The sequence below is a fragment of the Brachypodium distachyon genome, chromosome 1 (assembly GCF_000005505.3).
Source record: "Brachypodium distachyon strain Bd21 chromosome 1, Brachypodium_distachyon_v3.0, whole genome shotgun sequence".
Classification (NCBI taxonomy): Eukaryota; Viridiplantae; Streptophyta; class Magnoliopsida; order Poales; family Poaceae; genus Brachypodium; species Brachypodium distachyon.
In genome coordinates, this window is record NC_016131.3 from 62,797,581 (window position 1) to 62,817,403 (window position 19,823).

Here is a 19,823-nt window from a genome sequence, read left to right on the forward strand (position 1 = left end):
GGGCAAATTTGAGTCAATAATTTAGGATCAGAGGTCCGTAATAGTCATTAAAGTGTTATGCATTTCCTTTTGGCTGGTTTTGGTCATTCAATTGTCATGTAAACTGTTATCCTAGCACAACCTATTGATTTTCAATAAAGTTGGGCCCAAAAATCTTGTTTTTCTCTAAAAAAAAGTAAAATATGCGCTAAACCATAAACACTTCAGTTTGTATGGTCGCCTTTAAAAACACGGATATGAGAGATGAGATGAGACACAGATCTGAGCAAGTCAGCTTGTCTCAAATTACTCAAGCGATTAAAATGCTCTAGTCGAATGCAGTAGGATATCTGTTCTCTTTATCATCTGTCTTGTGTATATACCTGTTAAAGTCAGAAATCAAATACGGATAATGATGTAGGAGTATGTAACCCATTTCTCCTATCAATATTTGTCAGTCAGACGGTCGGGAAGTCACGGCTGACGGATAGAGGATCCCCAATTCCCCGTCCAAAGCGGTTGGTCCCCATTCTTAAACCTTCCACACCCCTCTATTCCCTTCCTGCTCATCTCTTCTCCGTCAGAAGTTCGCTCCAGAAATCTAGTTTGAAGATAAATCCAATCCAATCTCTGCAAAGAGGAACCCGAAGCCGAAGATGAAGATCGTTCCGGTCGCTTGCTTGGAGGACAACTATTCCTACCTGTACGAATCTTGAATCCTCTTCCATCTCTGTATCCTTAGCCGTGTTGTTTGTTTGTTTGTTGCCCTGGGTCTGCTCGAGCCTCGAGGATCCGTTTGACGATATCCTGTTTCTTGTAAGGATCGTGGACGAGAGCACCAAGGCAGCGGCGGCTGTTGACCCGGTGGAGCCGGAGAAGGTGCTGGCGGCGGCCAGCGAGGTCGGCGCCTACGTGGATTGCATCCTAACAACCCACCACCACTGGTACGGGATCTTTTAGTCTTCATCCCAGACTAGTTTCATTCGCAGATTGGCTTGCTTCCTTTGTTTACTTTGAGTGTCCGTGCTTCCTGTTCCTGGATTTGGAACGTTCTGATTCGTGCTTCTCAGAGTTGTTGAGAATTATCTTGCTGGGAGTGACGGAAAACGAAACTATAATTGCAAAAGGAAGTATTTGACTTATGTGACTGATGTAGGTCATGCTACATGTTAAAACTCAGAGAGGGAGAGAGAGGGGCAAAAAAGAGATAAGGCCAAAATGTTTGTGTTTTAGGATAATCATCAGATGAATAGGATATTATGTGCTAAACCAACATGTATTGGTGGAATTCATTAACAATCATGTTGGTCAGTCAGGCAAAAGCAAATTACTCTGGCCCGTCGTTGTTTGAAGTCTTCATCGCGGATTGGAACATTTGGAAGGTGCGACAAGTTTCACTTTGAGGACGTCCAACCATCCTTAGCTTCCTGGAGAGACGCAACAGAACTGATCTACTGTTACTCCGTTGTGTCCCTGAGGACATTCACCCATCCATTTACTCCATTATCGACACGCTGTAACCTGCTTGCTAGCTGGTCACTCACCCTCTCTTGAGGGTCCTTGTAACATGTACTCTTAAATAGTTATGTTGAGACCCCCTCCTGCTCTTTTCCGTCAAAATCATGTAGATAACAGAATTAACTACATCAGAAATGGTGAAAGAGCTCTGTGAACACTCCACTGATTATGCAATATGTCACTCATACTACATGTGAAGCTAATGGCATATATCACTCATACTACATGTGAAGTTCCTTATAAAAAGAAAGACTGTAGAAGGAAACATTTTTATGCTTTGAAGATGGCTATTAGGTGGTCAGTTCAAGATGAGTAGTACACCATATGTGCCATAATTGTCAGGTGTTACCGCAATTATGTGGTGAGCTGAGCAGACTGAGCTGGTCATGAATTGTGCAACTGATTTTTGGTTGTAGGGATCATGCTGGTGGCAATGAGAAGATGAGGCTGTTGGTGCCAGGGATTAAGGTCTACGGTGGATCCATGGACAATGTGAAAGGCTGCACAAATCAGGTGGAGAATGGAACCAAGCTGTCCCTTGGAAAGGACACTGAGATACTATGCCTACATACGCCATGGTATGCTTTGTTGCTTTCTTTCCCTGTAACATAGTTCTTCCCTCCTTGTTTGCTGTATCCTACTCCCTCCGTCCCATATTAAGTGACTTTCTATTACATGTATCTAGACGCTTTTTAATCATAGATACATCCATATTTGGACAAATTTAAGTCACTTAATATGGGGCGGAGGGAGTATATGATTAGTTTGATTTTTCCTTTCTGGAATCACAGAAGTGCTGGAGGTAAGAATTTGAACCTCTTTGTTAAATTATTTACAGATGTGCATTCACTAGAATGACTCTAGTTATCACACAGTTACTTCACGAATTTTACTACAATCTAGAATGACTTAGCTGTGGATAGTGTTGGCATCTTTTTGTATGATTGCTCTGTGAATGATCAACTTCCCTGTTTTTTTATTGGGGCGTCCTTACTGTTTTGTTTCTTCCAACAGCCATACAAAAGGTCATATTAGCTACTACGTTACTAGTAAAGAGGAGGAAGACCCTGCAGTGTTTACTGGAGACACCTTGGTTAGTTTACACATCTTATAAGAACTGCTCTTCTTCTTTTTGATAACCTGTCGTCCTGACCATTTTTTAACTACAGTTCATTGCTGGTTGCGGGAGGTTTTTTGAGGGTACTGCAGAGCAAATGTATCAGTCCCTTTGTGTTACACTGGGTTCACTGCCTAAGTCAACTCGAGTTTACTGTGGTCATGAGGTAAAGTTTTGAATTTTCCAATCTGCTCTTCGTTCTTTCTAGAATTTTTGAAAAAAAATCTGATCTTGAATATTCATGGTCAAAACTGTAGCATATATACTCACTAGTTTTTCTGTTGTGTGTTTCCATTTTATGTATTTAATCTCGATATGTGGTCAACATGAGCTGTTGTGTCATTCTACATCTGCTATGGTATTTTGCTTGTTTGATCCTCCTGTTAAACTGGAGTTACAAAAACATGCAGGATGCTTTAGACTTTGCAGTACAAGTGAAAACATGAATTCTGAATAGGATGGTATTCTGCGTTACTAAAGAGTGTTCACAGCGTGAAGCTGTGAATTCTTCAAAAATGCTGAATAGTGAAAACACCTTTGTCATTAGTCCATCTGTGCATCCAACAAGAATTTGTGTCCTGTATCCTTAATATGGCTGTATCCTTAATATGGTGTTCTTTGAACAGATAAGTGATAGATGTATTCCTCCTCTCATTGTTTCATTTTTGGCCCACAGTACACTGTAAAGAACCTGCAATTTGTGCTGACAGTCGAGCCAGAAAACGAAAAGGTGAAGCAGAAATTGGAATGGGCTCAAAAGCAGCGTCAAGCAAATCAGCCAACAGTTCCCTCAACTATAAGAGATGAGTTTGAGATAAACACCTTCATGCGTGTTGATCTGCCAGAAGTACAGGTCTGTAATGGACTCTGTCCAGTGCTTGTACACATTACCATCTTCTGCTATCTGGGCAGTTTTCAGAGCTACTACATCCGTTCTTAAATATAAGATGGTCTATGTTTGTCCTAAGTCAAACTTCTTAAAATTTGACCAAGTTTATAGAAAAATACACTAACATCTACAGTACCATATTAAATAAGTATACTGCGAAAATATATATCATGACGGATGTAATAAAAGTAATTTAGAATTATAGATGTTGATTGATTTTTTAGTATTTAAGAATTTTAAGAAGTTTCACTTAGGACAAAGCTAACATCGTATATGTAGGACGGAGGGAGTATCACTTAACAGTGACGGATAACATATGGGGTGCGGGTGGAGACTTGCTGCCTCTCGAATAAGAGCTAGCACATCACTGGTCGTTCTTAATTCAAAGTTAGTTTCTTTTGCCAGTGATGCTTACCTAGACTGTATCATCGATCTTGCAGGCGAAATTTGGTGCCAAGTCACCTGTTGAAGCGCTGAGGACGGTCAGGAATACCAAGGATACCTGGAAAGGTTGATACCAAGACAGCTGCTACTCATGCTGTAGGTCTCTTGAATTCTGCTAATGCAGAAAGCTTTACCCTGTAGGTGGGATTTACAGCTGCCGTGCAAAGCTTTGAGTAATGTTGATGTGGTCTTGTCTGTGTTAATAAGAATCTAGTGTGCTGTTTTTCTTTCAAAAAACAAAACGAAGAGATCAAGTCTAGCATGCTAGTGGTACTGTATCTGTATCAACCGGACAACAGCATGGCGTGTCAATTATGTCGGTCTTGTAATGAGCAGTGATGATATAAGCTACGAGAAAATCTCCCGTGTATATTTGAAGTCCAAGGGCTGTGATGGTGTTCTATCTTGACTTTAAGCTTGACAAAAGAAACAAATCGATCACATGGAAGCTTGACAATCAGTGACCACACCACCACTGCAGATTTCAGGTTAGAAAGAAGAGCAAGCAGACAATGGCAATTATTCTCTGCTTCTTCTCCCCCACTTAACGGTGATAATGGACTGCTGGAGCTGCCTCCTTCATTCACGTTTCTTCCTCCCAGGAAACTTCGACGGCGGCGGCTTCAACTTGAACGGCCGGCCAGAAGTCCCCGCAAACTGACCGAAGCCCAGCCGTCCGGGGACCAACTTGGGCGGAGCAAACGGGCCGAAATCCACGGGCCCCTGATCGCTCGCGCCGCCAGTACTCCTCTGCGCCGGACCCGCCGTCACGGCGACAATCGCCTTCGCTTCGTCCCCAGCCCCGGCCGCCGCGCGCTGCTGCTGCTCCTCCTCCTCCTTGGAGCAGCTCCCCTCGCGCCGCGTGAGATCACCGAACGCTTGCTTGGCTCTCTCCAAGAAGGCGGGGGTTCCCACGAGCATGACGAGCCTCAGCAGGCCGTCCGTCTCCAGCTTGCACTCGGGCGGCTGCGGCGCGCCGCCTGCCGAGGACGACGTCGCGGCCGTCGCCGGGGAAGACGGGCCCGGGTAGTAGGAGCGGTAGTAGCCGCCGCCCGCGCTGGTGCCGGGAGAGAAGGCGCCGCCGCCGCTGAGGCCGCTCCAGTAGGACGATGATTGTGGCGTCGAGGGGCTGTGCTGCCTGGCCCGCGTCTCGCACTCGAGGCTCCGGAACTCGGCGGCCACCCGCGCCTTGAGCCCCGCGTGCCGCACGAAGCGCCGAAGGCTGTCCTGGTACGTGTGCCCCTGCACCTGCGGATGCTGAACAACAAACTTATTCTCCCGATCTTAAATTTGAACTAAAACAACGACGAGAATACACGCTTCACGTTTGTTTGAGTATTGGATGCATTTGGGGATGGGGGCTTACATAAAGGAGGGTGGCATGCCGCTCTCGGATCTTCGCCGGAGTCGCCGGAGTCGTCGTCCCCCTGCCTCGATCAGTTTCTTCATCGTAAGTGAGCCTCCTCTTCGCCACCCTGGCGCCACCAGAAGCTTCCGCCGTTGCCGGCGCTGCGAACCCAGTAGTTTCTTTTAGATCAGCAATGGGCTTTGATACCACATTTGGATGAAGCGAGCGTCCCTTCCCAAGTCAGTTGTTCACTTGTTCCTTACCTTTTCTTGCTCTCTTTCCCGTTCCCGGCGTGGTCTTGCCCTCCCTGGGCGCTCTCGGCTTCGCTCTGCTCTTGTCCGCGGAGGCGTTGCCGGCTTTGATGACCTGCGGCCTCTTCTCGGCGACCACCGCCTTCTTCTTGGCCGGCGTGACGCTGGGCCGCTGCTGTGCAGGCGTAGCAGCAGCGGCGGCGGCAGCGTGGACGTCGTCGTTGTTGGCGCCTTGTTCTCTCGCTGGCTTGCTCGGCCCGGCGGCGTCCAGGTGCTTCTGACGCCACGCCAGGAGCTCCGGCTCCGAGTACATCTGGTTGCTCTTCAGCGACACGAACACCTGCTTCGCTTGCTCCAGCAGTGACGTCGCCTGAAGAAAGGAAACAGTAATTTTTCATGGCTTCATGCAATGAACGTTGGAGATCATGAAATGGACATGTCATTTTGGAAAAGAAAAGAAAAGAAAAGAATTTTAACCTCTTTGTAAGGTACGGTGTCCTGGCTGTTTATGGACATTGCTTTCTGGAACACCATGTAAACGTCGTTCTGCAGTTCCACATGAAGATCACCCGTGTTAATTTCTCAATCAGCGAAGAAAAAGCATAAAAGAAGAGACGGACGGACGGACCTCGAACTGCTCTAGTGTCTTGTACATGCCATCCGTGTTCTTCTGCCTTAACGTCGCAAAGTCACCCGGCCTGTTTACCCGTTCTGCGTAATCAACTATCTGCAGTGCCAATGACAAAAACTAGGCATCAGTTTTTCAATCAATCCAGTCTTTTACCGAGAAAGAAATATGTGCATCTTTCCTTGTTTCGATCACGTGAAAAAAAAAACTTACCTGGATGTCATCTGGCATTGCAAACAACTCGTGCATGTCTCTCCTGCAACACAAGGAAGAAAACAAAACCCACGTGTAAAAGAAGCAAATTCGAGGTTTCTGCACTTCAGTCTGTGCTTTGGATCGAGGCAACAACAGCACAAGTCAAAAAAAGAAGAGATTCCTCCCACTTAGCGTAGGCCAATTAAGCTTACAGCTCCAGCATGTCGAGGATGTACTCGATGATCTGCCCCGTGAAGCCCTTGTTCGCAAGGTGTTTCTCTGAAAATAGAAACGAAATCGACAAAGATTCAGTAGTGATAACAACACAGCACCGAAACAACAAGAAAGAGGCCGGAAACGATGTAAAGTACCGGTACGGGTGGTCGCATCTGCTGCTTGGCTACACGAAGCTTCTCCCTGCTGCAGCCTCTGAAGAAACATATGCAGAGGAGGATCATAAATAAGAAGATGGCACGACGGAAAAGCTGATACTGATGGGAATTGGATTGGGATTGGGATACATATGTTCTTTTTACCTGGATTTCATCGTTCCTTTTTCTCTTCCCTCGCGTGGCGCCGGTAATGCTGTTCCGGATGATCTGCCAGGGATCCAGGAGGCACACGGCTGCCGGGCCGGAGTCGGCGGCAGCTGCGGCGGTGTCGTCGTCGTCGTTCTTCTGCTCCTCGAGCTTGAGCAATCTGGCGCTCCGCCTCTTCCCTTTTCCAGACATCGATCTCTGCACCTCCTGCTACGTTTCTTCCTTCCTAACCTCCCTCCCGATCGATCAAACGAACAAGAAGGGATCGTTGAAGTCCCGAGAACTTATGGGCCATGGCCACAAGATGTTACATTTTTCCAGCTGGTAAGCTGACGTATTCTCTGTGAATATATGTAAGATTGTGAGTGCTCTTCCTGAAATGGAAATACTGTGGTATTGCAGAGCCGGCTTTTAAGGCTTCCTAATCCAGTTTGGCATCGCACGAAACCAGAAATGGTTCGAGGAAGGAGCGAGGAGACAAAAAGAACGAATTAGGAAGGAGAATATATAGCACGTGCAGCTTGCAGTGCCCCTGAAACAGCTAGCAAGGTGTACTGTAAAGTAGTTGAGCTGGTTTAATCATGGTTGTAAGAGCTTTGGTTGTGTGCTACCAACTTACCATTAGCACCGGCTATTGTTGTGTTCCAGTTTCTGCTTCTGCAAGTTAACTTTCATATCTTCTACAAATCTGGGATTAATATTTGTATATTACGTACTAGCACGCCGAAGGAGTTGGTAGAACTATTTGTTTAAAAAAAAGGGTAGTACTTCCAAGTACTCTCTTCATCCATCCGGAAATAAGTGACCGGTTCTATACAAATCAAGTCACTTGTTTCCGAAGTATTAAGTTGCTTATCAGTTTGGCATGCGGAAATAGTTGACCACAGCCCTACCGCGGAAGTTTTACCGGCATAAAACTTGCTTGTCTGAAATAGGACAGTGCACTGCATACTCATCCTCGACTGCAGCACGTGAAGTACACGAGCTAGAATGCAACTGATCACAGATGGCAACTAAAATAATATGCCCCTCCTTGTGCTGTGTATTATCCATTAGAAGCTCTCATGCCATGTACCTGGGCAATTGGGCATCTACTACCATAACTACACGGTCTGAGTATATTATTTGCGATCCTTGTGTACAACGGAAGGTATTAACATCTTTAAATATATACGGCAAGAGCGCTGCAACACAAACATCAGTGGTCGCGAACAGTCGATACCAAAAGGTAATTTAACAGGAGATTCCATTGCACGGGCCAGGTGAGCACGATGATTATCATTCATGAGCATACAGATTTACGCGAGTTTTACAAAGGTCCATAATGGAAACAATTGAACATGTAAATGTTCCTACACTGAGCTGCCTGCAATCATGAACCAGCGGAAACAACTAATATTTACTGGGATTATTCCATGTACTACAAAAATGTTAAATTGGCATGGACATATGCCAGGATTGCTAGATATACTTCTCAAAGGAAACTTTTGCCTCTCGGCTCTGAAATGGAGAATCTTCTCCTCAACTGTAAATTTCTCTTTTTATCTGAAACCTTAAGCACTCCATTTACAAGGTAGACAAGGAGAAACCTGCTTTCATTTTAATATGGCTGTGTATTTCCCCTTGCAAAGGGGAAACGTATTGGGTTTATCAAACTTCTAAGCTGACAGAAGAATCAGCGGCTTCACTGTTATTCTGCTGTGACCACAGTTCGGCATACCGCCCACCCTTTGACAGAAGAAAATCATGTGGTCCTTGTTCCACTACCGTTCCACTCTCCAAGACGATGATCTGAATATCAATTGGAACATGAATTACAAGGAATAGCAGAATTGATGATCCTCTATAGATGAATTCAAAGCATATAAAAGTTAATTTAACCCAGAATGGTACGGAGTAAGTAAAACAATTTCATGAGCTGTTGCAATAGCAACCTTTTGCTGTCAACCTGCCTTCTTGTTTTAATTATCAATTGTCAATTTAGCAACAGTCACGCTATTTTCACAAGGACGTATGTTTATATGTATAATGTATGAGCATGAATGTGAATACCTCATCGCATAGCATTGCAGTTGTGAGTCGATGAGCAATAAAAATTGAGGTACGATCGACAGATAAAGACATCAAAGAATTCAAAATCGATGCTTCAGTAGTGCTATCTAGTGCGCTTGTAGCTTCATCACATAATCTGGTACAGGTCAGATAAGAAAAACTAAGTCAGATAGGGGAATTGGATAAGCCCATTATTTGCAAAGGAAAACATACTTGATGAGAATATCTGAAATTAGTCCAAATCCATTTAGCAAGCCCAACTTCGATTCATGTTAGCCTTCATACAAGCACATGAATAGATTCCATATAACACAGTGGCTTGCTTAAAGATTGAGAAGATAAGGACCATGGTTGCCAGTATAGCGATATGGATCATGGTGTCATATGATACTGACTCTACATGATCAGAACAGATTGTAAGATGGATCGCAATCTCCTAGTATCATGATTCAACTCGCAATATCAATGGAATCGTGGTAAAAGATCAGGATCTCATGCTGAGGACAAAAATAACTAGTGCTCAACCTTCGCCAAAATGGGCCACACACATAGCTAGCCTCCTGAGCCACGCAAAAGCTTATAAACTAGTCATTATCTACTGGCCTCATTCCGTGATCAATGAGACTGTTACTAGCTACTTGTAGATGCGGCAGTGGGCTGCCTGCATGCATAAATGAAGCTCAAAGCCCAATTAGCTTCTACTATGCATGCACAAACTCAAACTCAAATTGAAAGATCAATGACCTACGCTACACTAGCTAGTTCAGCATTTAAACTTCAGTCACAGGTCACGCCATCACGGCTTTGAACTTGTGTATGTGTTTTAAATCACTAAGTACTTTTAGTGTGTCAGTAACTAACCAATGAGACAAGCAAATTACTATGTCTACATAGTTGGGTAGGATAATCCGTTTTAGGTGTTTTCTTATAATACGCAAATTAATTATGCTTAAAAATAAAAATGGCAATCCCGTAGTATCATGATACTACAGTCCGATACTATGACCTAATAATGCTGACAAGAAAACGATACTACTACCCGATACTGACAAACTAGAATAAGGCAAGTTCTCAGGTGAAACTGAAATCCAGAGAGAGACTCACAGAATGGAAGGCTCCTTCAAAAATACACGAGCAATTGACACTCGTTGTTTCTCACCACCACTTAACTGCAAAAGCGGCCAAACCACAATTCTTGAGATATGCTAAGCTGCTGTCTATGAAATATATGATTACAGCATTCCTGATTTTGCATACAAAGAACCCCTGTCTTACCTTCAATCCGCGTTCTCCTACAACTGTGTCATACTTGTCTGGAAAGTTCATGATTGTGTCATGGATAGAAGCACGCCGAGCAGCATCATAAACCTGTATGGAAAATTGAAAATAAACATGAGGAAACAACAAACATACAACCATGCATGGCATTGGAAGAGAACCTTACCTCCTCATCTTTTGCGGATAACCGCCCATATTGTATATTATGCTTAATGGTGTCATTGAAAAGTACCTGCAATGCAATGTTATTAATTGTGTAAGCTTGGTCTGTTTGAAACAGTGCCAGGTGATAAAATGAATTGACCTAATTCCCCCAAAAATGTACTGGCAAAACAACTACAATCTACTCGATAATTACTATCTATTGGCACTTTCCTCGTGTTAACTAGATTCATCTGTCCTTATCCCACATGAATGATACTTCAACATGTATATCAATAAGCCCTCTCCCAGTGCTACTATGTGGCCCCATCTCTTAACCATCATCAGCATTTTATAACGAGAAAATAGGATGAAACCGTCTCTTATATTAAATACTGCCTCTTCACGCAAACCAACACAAAGATTATCAAATCCCTCTCACAGATCTCTTGAGTGACAACCATTTTACAAAATGGAAAATCACCCCTCTTTCTGAAGTAAAAGCACATACTAATGCAGTCAATACTTCAGCATAATTTAATACATTCAGTAAGGGAGTAACAAAAGTTTGAAAATTAAGCATTGACAAGAGAATAGAATATCAGGGTGGTCACCGTATCCTGCGGTACAACACCAAGAGACTTCCGTAGACTCTCCAGTGTGACTCCCCGGATATCTTGCCCATCTATTCGTATCTGGCAGCAAGACAGAGCAAAAGGTATCACAGTGATGTATTTGAAGTACAGTTGAGAAACCATAACATGGGCATCAATTTATCAGCAGGAAATCAAAAGGGAGATTGATGATTTGTTGTTCTTACAGATCCTGAAGTCGAATCAAAAAATCTGAAGAGAAGTCTAAGTATGGTTGACTTTCCTGCAAAAGAAAGATCTAGTTCATGAATGGTTCCTACGGACAAATAACAGCTCTTTTACAGCTCACATTAAAGCAAGCTTAAACAAGATGTGCTGTCACTCCAGTAGACAAAATGTGGATTTCAATAAAATGCAGAAGCAAAGCTATAAAAAAAATCCTAAAGATGTTTGGGTGGACTCAAACTTCTGGCTTGTAAACCTTACAAAACACTAAACACACATATTGGCTTCAGCATCATTTTATAGTAGAGGCTTAGTAATAAATAGAGATGGTTGCCTATTCCTGCCTAGCCGTGTTTTGGCAATCAGCTATGCAGTAGGCAGACGATAAACCAAGCAGGCCCTAAGAAAAGTCTGTGCATCCATTACTGGAGAACTTGGTATCCTTCATTGATGGCTTCTTCCCCATTTGCTGTTTCATTACTGATATCAATATATGAAAACCTTGTACGTGTCAAGATATTGCTGTTGTGTTCCCTACTATGTTTCCTGTTAGTGTATTTAGAAATCCAAAATTCACTAAATGCTCTTACTAATCACAGCTGAGATGTATCATTGCATATCTCTAGAGAGCACTGAAGTAAGAAATAGACAATCCAACTAATTCTGCACAGAAGTAATCTATGATAGTAAAAACAGTGTGGTGCCAGCTCATTATGTAAAGGTAATCTATCATAGTAATTTAATTCTACACAAAAGTAATCTATGTCAGTCCAACTAATTCCACTTCAAGAGGAGTTTCTAATTTGAAAAACAACTTCCTTCAAATCCCTACTAATATCTGTTTTCAAGAGCAACCTAAATTATGATATCAAAGAGAAAAGAGCTAAAGGTCTAAAAAAATGATATGCTAACCACCTTAAAAAAAAGAAAGATATGCTAACATTCTACTTAACACCACCAAACCTGCGAGGCAATGTGACCAATGACTTCCAATTTTCCGAGTGTTATATTTTGGTAACATAAACATAAGGACATTCATATTTTAAGTCTGGTTCCAAAAGCATTAACATTATTTACTAAATAAAAATATTAGTGTTACCGCTGCCACTAGTTCCAACAATCGCCACACTTTTTCCTGCCGGTACAGTGAACGAAGCCCCATCGAGAATCTTCCTTTCTGGTACATACCTGGAAGAAATCAAATCTTTGAGCTACTCAGCAAGAACTATCGGACTGGATCATATTGTTCTTTACACCCAATATTACATCGTAGACTAGATTAACATGATTCTAATCCAAAGCCTCGGTTGATATATCTTACTAATATTCCTTGAATTAACCATTGCTAGTTATGGTACAACCTAATATGCGGAGTGCCCGTTTCCCATAATTTACTTAGCTAATTAAAGGACATTTAGTTAGTTCATGTCTTAGCTGTGTATGTGCAAATTCCTAATGTACCAGAATCTGAAACAGTGATGTTTACCCAGAAGATGACATGAAGCAAGAGTTATTTGTTCGATCACCCAAGTTGATAATATTTCACCAGTTTGGGATCTTTGGAAATGATGTTTGAGATTATTAGATAAATTCAAAATATTACAGAGATCATAGACAAAGCAGATTACTAAATTCATATGGCCTAGAACCGCTTCATTACCATAGATCACTGCTGAGAAAAGTTTCCGGAAAACCAAATATAGTGAGGAAAAACATTATCATTTGATGAGTACCTGTCTTCCCCACAAATGAAAACATTTTTTTCATGAAATTTAAATATTCAGACATTTTTTAAGCCCCAAACTGTGTTTTTTTTCAAAAAAATAAAAATAAAAATAAAGAAGGGATCCATGGATCCTGAGATCCAAAATGTATGTCTTTTCCAAGCATCTAATTGGCTATCAATGGTTAAAAGAAAATAAGCTCCTTGGGGCTCAGCTTTGTATTTCACTGACAACATTTGGTACTCAGCTGCTTTGAAACATGTGTGGTTTTCTTTTAGGAAATAATATAATATAAGCACATAACATGCTAGCAGAGGACACAACTTACCCAAAATGCACGTTCTCAAATTCAATGCATCCTCCCTTGAACTGCAAAGGTTGTGCCTGAGGCTTATCCTTTATTCCAGGTTTTTCCTAAGAAAAAGGCCAATGATAATTCTAAGTCTCTGGCACCATGATTGAACAATAGATTAAAACAGCATGCCATTAGGCACTAGGCAGTATGAGTCCATAGCTGCAAAGCTTTTACCTCAAGCAATTGAAACATTGACTTCATGTCAATAAGGCTTTGTCTGGATTCTCGATAGACACTCCCAAGGAAGTTCAGAGGCAGTGAGAGCTGGAATAGAAGTCCATTAACCATGACCTGTACGCCAAGATTTAATTAAATTAATCAAAGGAAATTGCAAGACTGAGAAAAGAAAAAAAATGGACAAGAACTGAAGCTCCATATCAATGTTTTTATTTTCCAGTTACAGCTTTTCACTTCTAACAACTATCCTATAGATAAGATATGGTAGTATCGGGCAAACCCTACTTCATTGCAGTTGCATGTCTTTCTTCTTTGATGTGGTTGCGTTGCTACCCAAATGTGTCAAATGGCAGAAGATATAAAACACAAATGATTGGTATAAAGAATTACCAAATCACCAACAGACAGAGCACCACTCATTACACCATACGAGCTTAAAACCATTGCTGTGGATAACGCTGAGCTAAATATAACACTTTGCCCAAAGTTCAGGTAGGCAAGGCTACTTTGGGTTTTCAGTGCAGCATCCTCATAGTCTGAGCACATTGTAGAAAAGTAGTTAATTGATCGAATATATTCAACAAAAACAAATTATGGTGCATGCAAGTGTTAATTCCCAGTTGAGATTCACCAAATCTATGAATCATAACTTGATGTAATGTTTAATAATTTCTAAAGTACTAATATTTTTTATCAGACCCCTAATGTTAAGGAATTGTAGTTTCATTAGAAATGTGAGCACATATTTAACATCAGTTGGTCAAATAGGTTAACAAGGAACATCCATATGTGCATTTCCACTCCACAATGACATTTCTCTCAAGAATGAAATACATATATGTACTCACTCTTTAAATATTTGTCATACTTCTGAACTTCAAATTGCTCATTATTGAAGTATTTGACAGTCTGTACACAACCAAAGTAAGATTGGTAAGAAGATGCTAGAATTACGATATGGCAGTGTAAAAGAATGGACCAGACACCAGAGTAATGGACAACCCTGGGATGACCTCATAATTCAGAAGGGAGTCAACAGCCACTGTACTAGAAGCATTATCAGCTTTATTCATGGCTTGCCTGAACTTAGTCCGCCACTGTCATAATAAAAACAGACAGCAATGAGGAATCTGAGTAATCATGACAGGAAAGACATCATTAGAAAGATAAATCAAACATTATTGATGACATAGCACAGTGTTCTCACCTGTGTGATAGCCAAAGTGAAAGCAATATAAGTAGCAACTGAAACTGAAGTAATCCAAGCAAAAGAGGAACCAAACTGGTAGGCAAGTATACTTGACACCATACCAATCTGTAAATAAGAGGCAAATGTATAAGGCAGACAGAGCTCAGACAAGCCCGGAGAATAAGTGACATAAATAAATTACCAAAAAGAAACCGGCACCAATATCACAGGCAATATGCAGAATTGATAGACAACTGTAACAGTTGGAGGCGGCAACTGTGAGTACCTCTAGTATCGTGGGAACAACATTGAACACCATCACTGTAAGAATGTAATTTATTGCACGGCTGCCTCGGTCAATTATGCGATTTAGAGCTCCAGTTTCCCGGCTGAAATACATAGCAGGTGAGGAAACATAAGGATAATACAACTAATCTCCATCTCATAAGTACCGAAACTCAAGAAATATGCTGTCAAGAAAAAGAAACTCAAGAAATATATAAGAAAAATAATTGTTGATTTCCTAGAACTTGTTTCATCACTGATTTACAGAACAAACTACCAGCAGCTGTTTGGAGCTTCTACACCTTCGCACATATAACTGCGGACAGGCCGACAGGAAGAGCTCTAGGGACAACTAATAGATGGCCGGTGGGGTAGCGGGTATGATAGACATGGAGATTAGGGTTAAGAGAGTTCTTATTGATTGTTTTACATAAAGGATGGAGCCAGATGCTAGAGACTAGTACTGACAAGAAATAAACGACCCCGGACTACAGAGCATCTAGCTCGGCCAGGGCTCCTCATGCTGCCAATTGCCTCCTTTGCAACAAAACGCTGGAGACGATGCAGCACCTTTTGGTCAGCTGCCCCTTCATCCAACAGATTTGGCACAGGGTACTTTTCTGGGTTCAATGCTCGAGCGGGCCACGGCAGCTGCAGAACGACTTCATTGACTGGCAGCAGGTCACAATTTCTTCAGCATCAGCTCCCCTCAGTAAAGGACTGACTTCATTCTCTCAACTTGGATGCTCCTCCAACACCGCAATTCCAGTGTGTTCTAGGGCTCTGGCCTGCACCTGCAGCGCATGATCTTGCTCGTCCAAACGGAGGCCAGTACCTGGGCTTTGGCAGGCGCAGCAGGCCAGATGATTCTGCTACCGGCCATCACCAAGCCCATAGTGTAACATATTGTAGAATTGTAAAGGGTGTAGCCTAGTCTTAGGCCTCTAACAAACTTTTATCAGAAAAGAAAACTAACAAGAGACAAGGCAGAATCTAATCTACTTAAAATAATTTGGTCAGAACTGAGTATCGGTCTGATCTTCTATGGTGTGCTCCCCTCTGCCTTAGCTTCTCCTTGCACCATCCTGGCCTGCCGCTTATATGGAAGTCCCCACATAACAGTAGCACCTGAGCCACTCGCTCGGAAAACAGTGCATCCCTAAACTAGAGTTCTCATCACTGATCACTCCCCCATACATGTGTCAATCATATACCATAGCCAAAGCAGTCAAGTCATCTTATTCCTCGTTTTAACCATCTACATTGCTTGTGATATTTTTGCCATAAAATGCATTGCTTGTCAGCCAATGAAACATAGAAAACATCAAAACAAGCATGGTAGCATAAATCAGAGCATTTTCCAAGTACCTTAGATGATAACGAAGATCAAGCTCATGCAGGTGAAAAAATACCTGCAATACAAAGAGTTTAGAAATTAAGGCAATATTTGAAGTGTCTGCAGATCAACATCGAAACAGTAGCATAGCACCAGTCAAAAAACAACTGGAAGTGGCTGCAGATGTCAAGATGCCACTTATAGTAACTGTTTTTGCATGAATATGAAGTTGCAGAGGAGAAAAACAGCATTGCACAGCAATAAAATAAGACACCTTATTCAACATATATTTGTACTTGTTGAAACATATGGGTAGTTTGAGCAGAAAATAATCAAACAACTTTACAAAATGGTATCATGGAGATGAAAAGGTTCAACATTTACCGTTCTGGAGACTGAGCGGATGGCTCTCAAGGTCACTTTAGAAAACAAAGCATTGCGCAGTTCTGGAAACAGAAAAATTACCATTATGAATAAATCATAGTTGTATATGTTTTCACAGAAGAGAGAGAGAGAGAGAGAGAGAGAGAATGTAAAAAATCACACCCACATGCTCACCTAAGGAGTTTCAGAAGCTTTTCAGGCATAATAAAAACATCAATAAGAAAATTATGTAAGATTATTTACCTGTACAGGCTGATACCCCTGACCGTGCAATACCATATCCAATCAGAACAGCTGCTGGGCTTGCAAAGAGAGCCAATAGGGTTGCATTAGCATCTGTAAACGATGCCAGTGAGGCTTCAGCACCACCAAAGGCTGCAAGCCAATCGATAGCAAGCTTAAACAAGAAAGGCACTTGAACATTTATAACCTGTGTTCATTATAAATGGGGAAAAGGTCAGGTAACAAAGTTGAAAGCTTCATGCAATAACTTTCATCTTTTAAGTTCATCGCGGCATATATCATTGCAAGGCAATATTTTTTTCTTTTATTTCAGAATGATGATAAGTAATTAGTTGATGCCTTGTTGACCTATTAAACAAGAAGAAATTGCCAATTTTATTTATAAGAATACAAATCCAATAAATAGGTGGCACAACGTTTATCACATTGCATCAGACTAGATCAAAAGGGTCAGTGGTATAAATAGAAGGGAGGAATATCGGTGCACTTTGTGTAATGCTAGCGCACTGCATCCAACCAAGTAAAGGATCAATCTGTGCCTATGATCCAGTGTAGCTTTATAGAAAGTGGCAAACCCAAATGGGATTGCCAACATATTGCAGATTGGTAGTCACTGATGAATACTACAACAGAAAACAAAAGCCTTTGCTACAAACTAAGACTGATACTTGTATAGGTTACAATTTTCACAGGTAGCATTTACCTTTGCACCAACTAAGAGGCCCAACGACAACACAAGCCTGAAGCGGAAATCAGGGCTGTCATTCAACATTAAGTACTTCCAAAGGCTTCGAAGGATCTGTGTATCTGCCATCTGATCGTCGATGTCCTTTTTCGGGGCATCTTTACGCATGTTATCATCAGCCGGTTTTCCAACTGTGACAGCATTTGCAGATGTGGAAAATGCATGCCCTCTCTACAAACATAATAAGAATCACAAAACCATAATTTGACAGATTGACACTACCTTTTGTTAACATAAGTAACAGGAACAAAGGCGTCCAACTTTTAGTTTTTATTTTAATCACTGATGTCATGATCCAACCATAAAAATGATACTAGAATAACCATATTTTCAGATGGACCAAAAAGAGCATAGTAATTAGTAAATACAATAAGAGTTCATAAAATGAGAATGATAATGATAATTAAAAAGAGGCAATACTACCATATGCACCACGCTTGTACTTCATTTTGTGCTTTGATAGATTAAGACAAAAATTAAGTATCATAATGTAGCACAATACAAACTTTAACACAGGGTATCTAGTGTTCTCAATAAAAGCAACTTTATGTAAAGCATACGGCTGCACTGGGACTTTCTAAATCCAGTCTTTTGCGGTCACTAAACAACAAAACCAGATGCCAATCAAGAGTTAGCACGCTATTAACGAATCACCCTACTATTGCCCACTATTCTACATGGAAATTCTCACTTATTCCGGTAAAACATTGGTAGTATTGTGGAAATTACGACACTAGTCCCCACAACTGTTTCTATGCATCTCAGCATCGACAATAAGGTAAGCGCGTGTTACCAAGTCGCGGGGAGGCCGCGGGCAGTGTGGCGGGTAGGTGGAGTCCGGCAGCAAGCAGTTGGAGCGGCCAAAGGGGACGCTTCTCCCAGGAAAAACCTTACAGTCTGGCCCCAAGTCTCCGAGGAGAGGATTACTGAGAGGCTTCGGCGGCCCATTGGCTCCGTCTTGCCGCCAGAACACCGAGGCGGCGGCGGACGCCGTGGAGGGTTGGAAGCGGGAGCCGCGGAGGAGGTGCCTCGCGGCGAGTATGTGGGTGGAAGGCCGCATGGCGCAGCTCCCCGGCGACGGCGACGATTACGGACGGAGGACGGGAGGGCCGGTCAAGCGTGGAGGCGGAGTTGGACTCCCAGGACCCAAAGACCAGTGACCCCCGCGGAGAGCAGGGTCGTTTTCCCCTTTGTTCCGTCGGATATTTATTCCTTTCTCCCTTTTACCCTTTTCCATGTTCGTGGAATCGCGGTTTATTGGTTTCGCTCGTATTCCCGTGAATGGAGTGCACCATGTGTCGAAATATCATGGTTCACCGAACCTAGACAGATTTGTCTTGACAAATTCTCTTTACTGTGCGCTCGACAAATTTGGATGGTAACAATTCTAACATTTATACTTTCTCGGTCCGGAACTGAGTGTATGTTATGTAGTTCAAGGAGAGTTCAAAATGTGCGGGCAACCCCACCCTCACAGCCACGAGTATAGTAATTACGAATTCGCTAAATGGTTCATAGTCTTTTCATACAAGACTTGTCGTTGAAATCTGAGTTGTCATATATATCCTCGATGTGTTGGCCAACAGTTTGATGGAATTGACACGGGCCGAAGCAACTGTTGGGGTGATCAATGTGTTTGTGGTTGTTTGTGCCAGAGTTAGGGTCGTCGGATTAAGGATGAAGGGTTAGGGTTTATGGTTTAGGGATGACGTATAGTTGCGATGACGTTTGTGAACAACCTTCCGGATGGTTCTACTCATTAGCGTGCATATTGTCACCTTGATTTTTGCTTGATTTCTCTTCTTCAAGTTAACTAGGCAATATTTTATGGCTTAATGAATAGAAAGAATCAACCGTATGCCAAACAAAGAGTCAGTTCGGCTAAAAAACAAAGAATAGAAATAATCAAGGTACGTGTTTGACTCCAATCCAAATAGAAGATGGTGTAACTATTTAAGATAAGTATCCATGATTATAGTTTGTGAGATTTGAATTGTTGATTTGGTTCAATTGTCGCAGGTTTAGGACAGGTATGTACGTTTCCGTCATTGGTAGTATCAACTTATTTCATATAAAATATGATTAATTTATTTTCAAAAAGGAAGAGACCCCGACCTCTTTGGTTATTATTCATTATTCAAAACTGTGTCCGGTGCTATGTTTTCTTCGGTGTGTTCTGGGTGAAGGT

At 42.1% G+C, this 19,823-nt stretch overlaps 3 protein-coding genes and 1 long non-coding RNA gene across 6 annotated transcripts; 2 read left to right on the forward strand and 2 right to left on the reverse strand.

The window, feature by feature from the left end:
• Positions 1-432: 432 nt before the first annotated feature.
• On the forward strand, positions 433-4,348 carry LOC100831277 (hydroxyacylglutathione hydrolase cytoplasmic). 2 transcript variants are annotated; one of them, XM_014897532.2, is made up of 7 exons: positions 433-682; positions 801-923; positions 1,914-2,075; positions 2,512-2,590; positions 2,667-2,780; positions 3,291-3,467; positions 3,783-3,925. In XM_014897532.2, exons 1-7 carry the CDS (start codon positions 636-638, stop codon positions 3,801-3,803), a joined length of 723 nt encoding a protein of 240 aa, XP_014753018.1. In that variant the 5' UTR covers positions 433-635; the 3' UTR covers positions 3,804-3,925. The 2 variants fall into 2 exon arrangements, with proteins under 2 accessions (XP_014753018.1, XP_010228672.1); XM_010230370.2 differs by lacking the exon at positions 3,783-3,925 and adding an exon at positions 3,944-4,348 and having other exon boundaries at positions 436-682.
• Positions 4,182-7,138, reverse strand: LOC100840589. Its single transcript, XM_010230372.3, has 9 exons — positions 6,906-7,138; positions 6,741-6,798; positions 6,582-6,648; positions 6,388-6,430; positions 6,175-6,273; positions 6,024-6,092; positions 5,559-5,916; positions 5,314-5,456; positions 4,182-5,204 (listed from the first exon to the last, which is right to left on the reverse strand). Exons 1-9 carry the CDS (start codon positions 7,098-7,100, stop codon positions 4,527-4,529), a joined length of 1,710 nt encoding a protein of 569 aa, XP_010228674.2. The 5' UTR covers positions 7,101-7,138; the 3' UTR covers positions 4,182-4,526.
• On the forward strand, positions 7,091-7,595 carry LOC112268837. Its single transcript, XR_002960329.1, has 2 exons — positions 7,091-7,232; positions 7,311-7,595. It is a non-coding gene; the product is annotated as an uncharacterized LOC112268837 (long non-coding RNA).
• Positions 7,596-8,137: 542 nt separating this feature from the next.
• LOC100830969 (ABC transporter B family member 25, mitochondrial) lies at positions 8,138-18,827 on the reverse strand. Of its 2 annotated transcripts, none has more exons than XM_003557936.4 (20): positions 18,429-18,825; positions 17,594-17,806; positions 16,891-17,077; positions 16,648-16,709; positions 16,296-16,339; positions 14,929-15,031; positions 14,661-14,768; positions 14,467-14,550; positions 14,302-14,362; positions 13,844-13,989; positions 13,451-13,567; positions 13,250-13,335; positions 12,297-12,385; positions 11,200-11,255; positions 10,994-11,074; positions 10,405-10,470; positions 10,236-10,328; positions 10,065-10,129; positions 8,961-9,096; positions 8,138-8,699 (listed from the first exon to the last, which is right to left on the reverse strand). In XM_003557936.4, the coding sequence occupies exons 1-20, from the start codon at positions 18,693-18,695 to the stop codon at positions 8,559-8,561; spliced, it is 2,205 nt and encodes a 734-aa protein (XP_003557984.1). In that variant the 5' UTR covers positions 18,696-18,825; the 3' UTR covers positions 8,138-8,558. The 2 variants fall into 2 exon arrangements, 1 of the variants encoding a protein (XP_003557984.1); XR_002960324.1 differs by lacking the exon at positions 8,138-8,699 and adding an exon at positions 9,174-9,356 and having other exon boundaries at positions 18,429-18,827.
• Between the last annotated feature and the right edge of the window lie 996 nt (positions 18,828-19,823).

Excerpts from the sequence above, each read along its gene's own strand:
- LOC100831277 (XM_010230370.2), top strand. The coding sequence starts at position 636 with ATGAAGATCGTTCCGGTCGCTTGCTTGGAGGACAACTATTCCTACCT. Across the intron at positions 2,591-2,666 it reads TGTTTACTGGAGACACCTTG|TTCATTGCTGGTTGCGGGAG; the intron begins GTTAGTTTACAC and ends TTTTAACTACAG. Across the intron at positions 2,781-3,290 it reads GAGTTTACTGTGGTCATGAG|TACACTGTAAAGAACCTGCA; the intron begins GTAAAGTTTTGA and ends TTTGGCCCACAG.
- LOC100840589 (XM_010230372.3), bottom strand. The coding sequence starts at position 7,100 with ATGTCTGGAAAAGGGAAGAGGCGGAGCGCCAGATTGCTCAAGCTCGAG. Across the intron at positions 6,649-6,740 it reads AGATGCGACCACCCGTACCG|AGAAACACCTTGCGAACAAG; the intron begins GTACTTTACATC and ends TTCTATTTTCAG. Across the intron at positions 5,457-5,558 it reads GGGAAAGAGAGCAAGAAAAG|CGCCGGCAACGGCGGAAGCT; the intron begins GTAAGGAACAAG and ends CTGGGTTCGCAG.
- LOC100830969 (XM_003557936.4), bottom strand. The coding sequence starts at position 18,695 with ATGCGGCCTTCCACCCACATACTCGCCGCGAGGCACCTCCTCCGCGGC. Across the intron at positions 14,363-14,466 it reads ACTCCCTTCTGAATTATGAG|ACTGTCAAATACTTCAATAA; the intron begins GTCATCCCAGGG and ends GGTTGTGTACAG. Across the intron at positions 12,386-13,249 it reads TTTGAGAACGTGCATTTTGG|GTATGTACCAGAAAGGAAGA; the intron begins GTAAGTTGTGTC and ends GATTTCTTCCAG.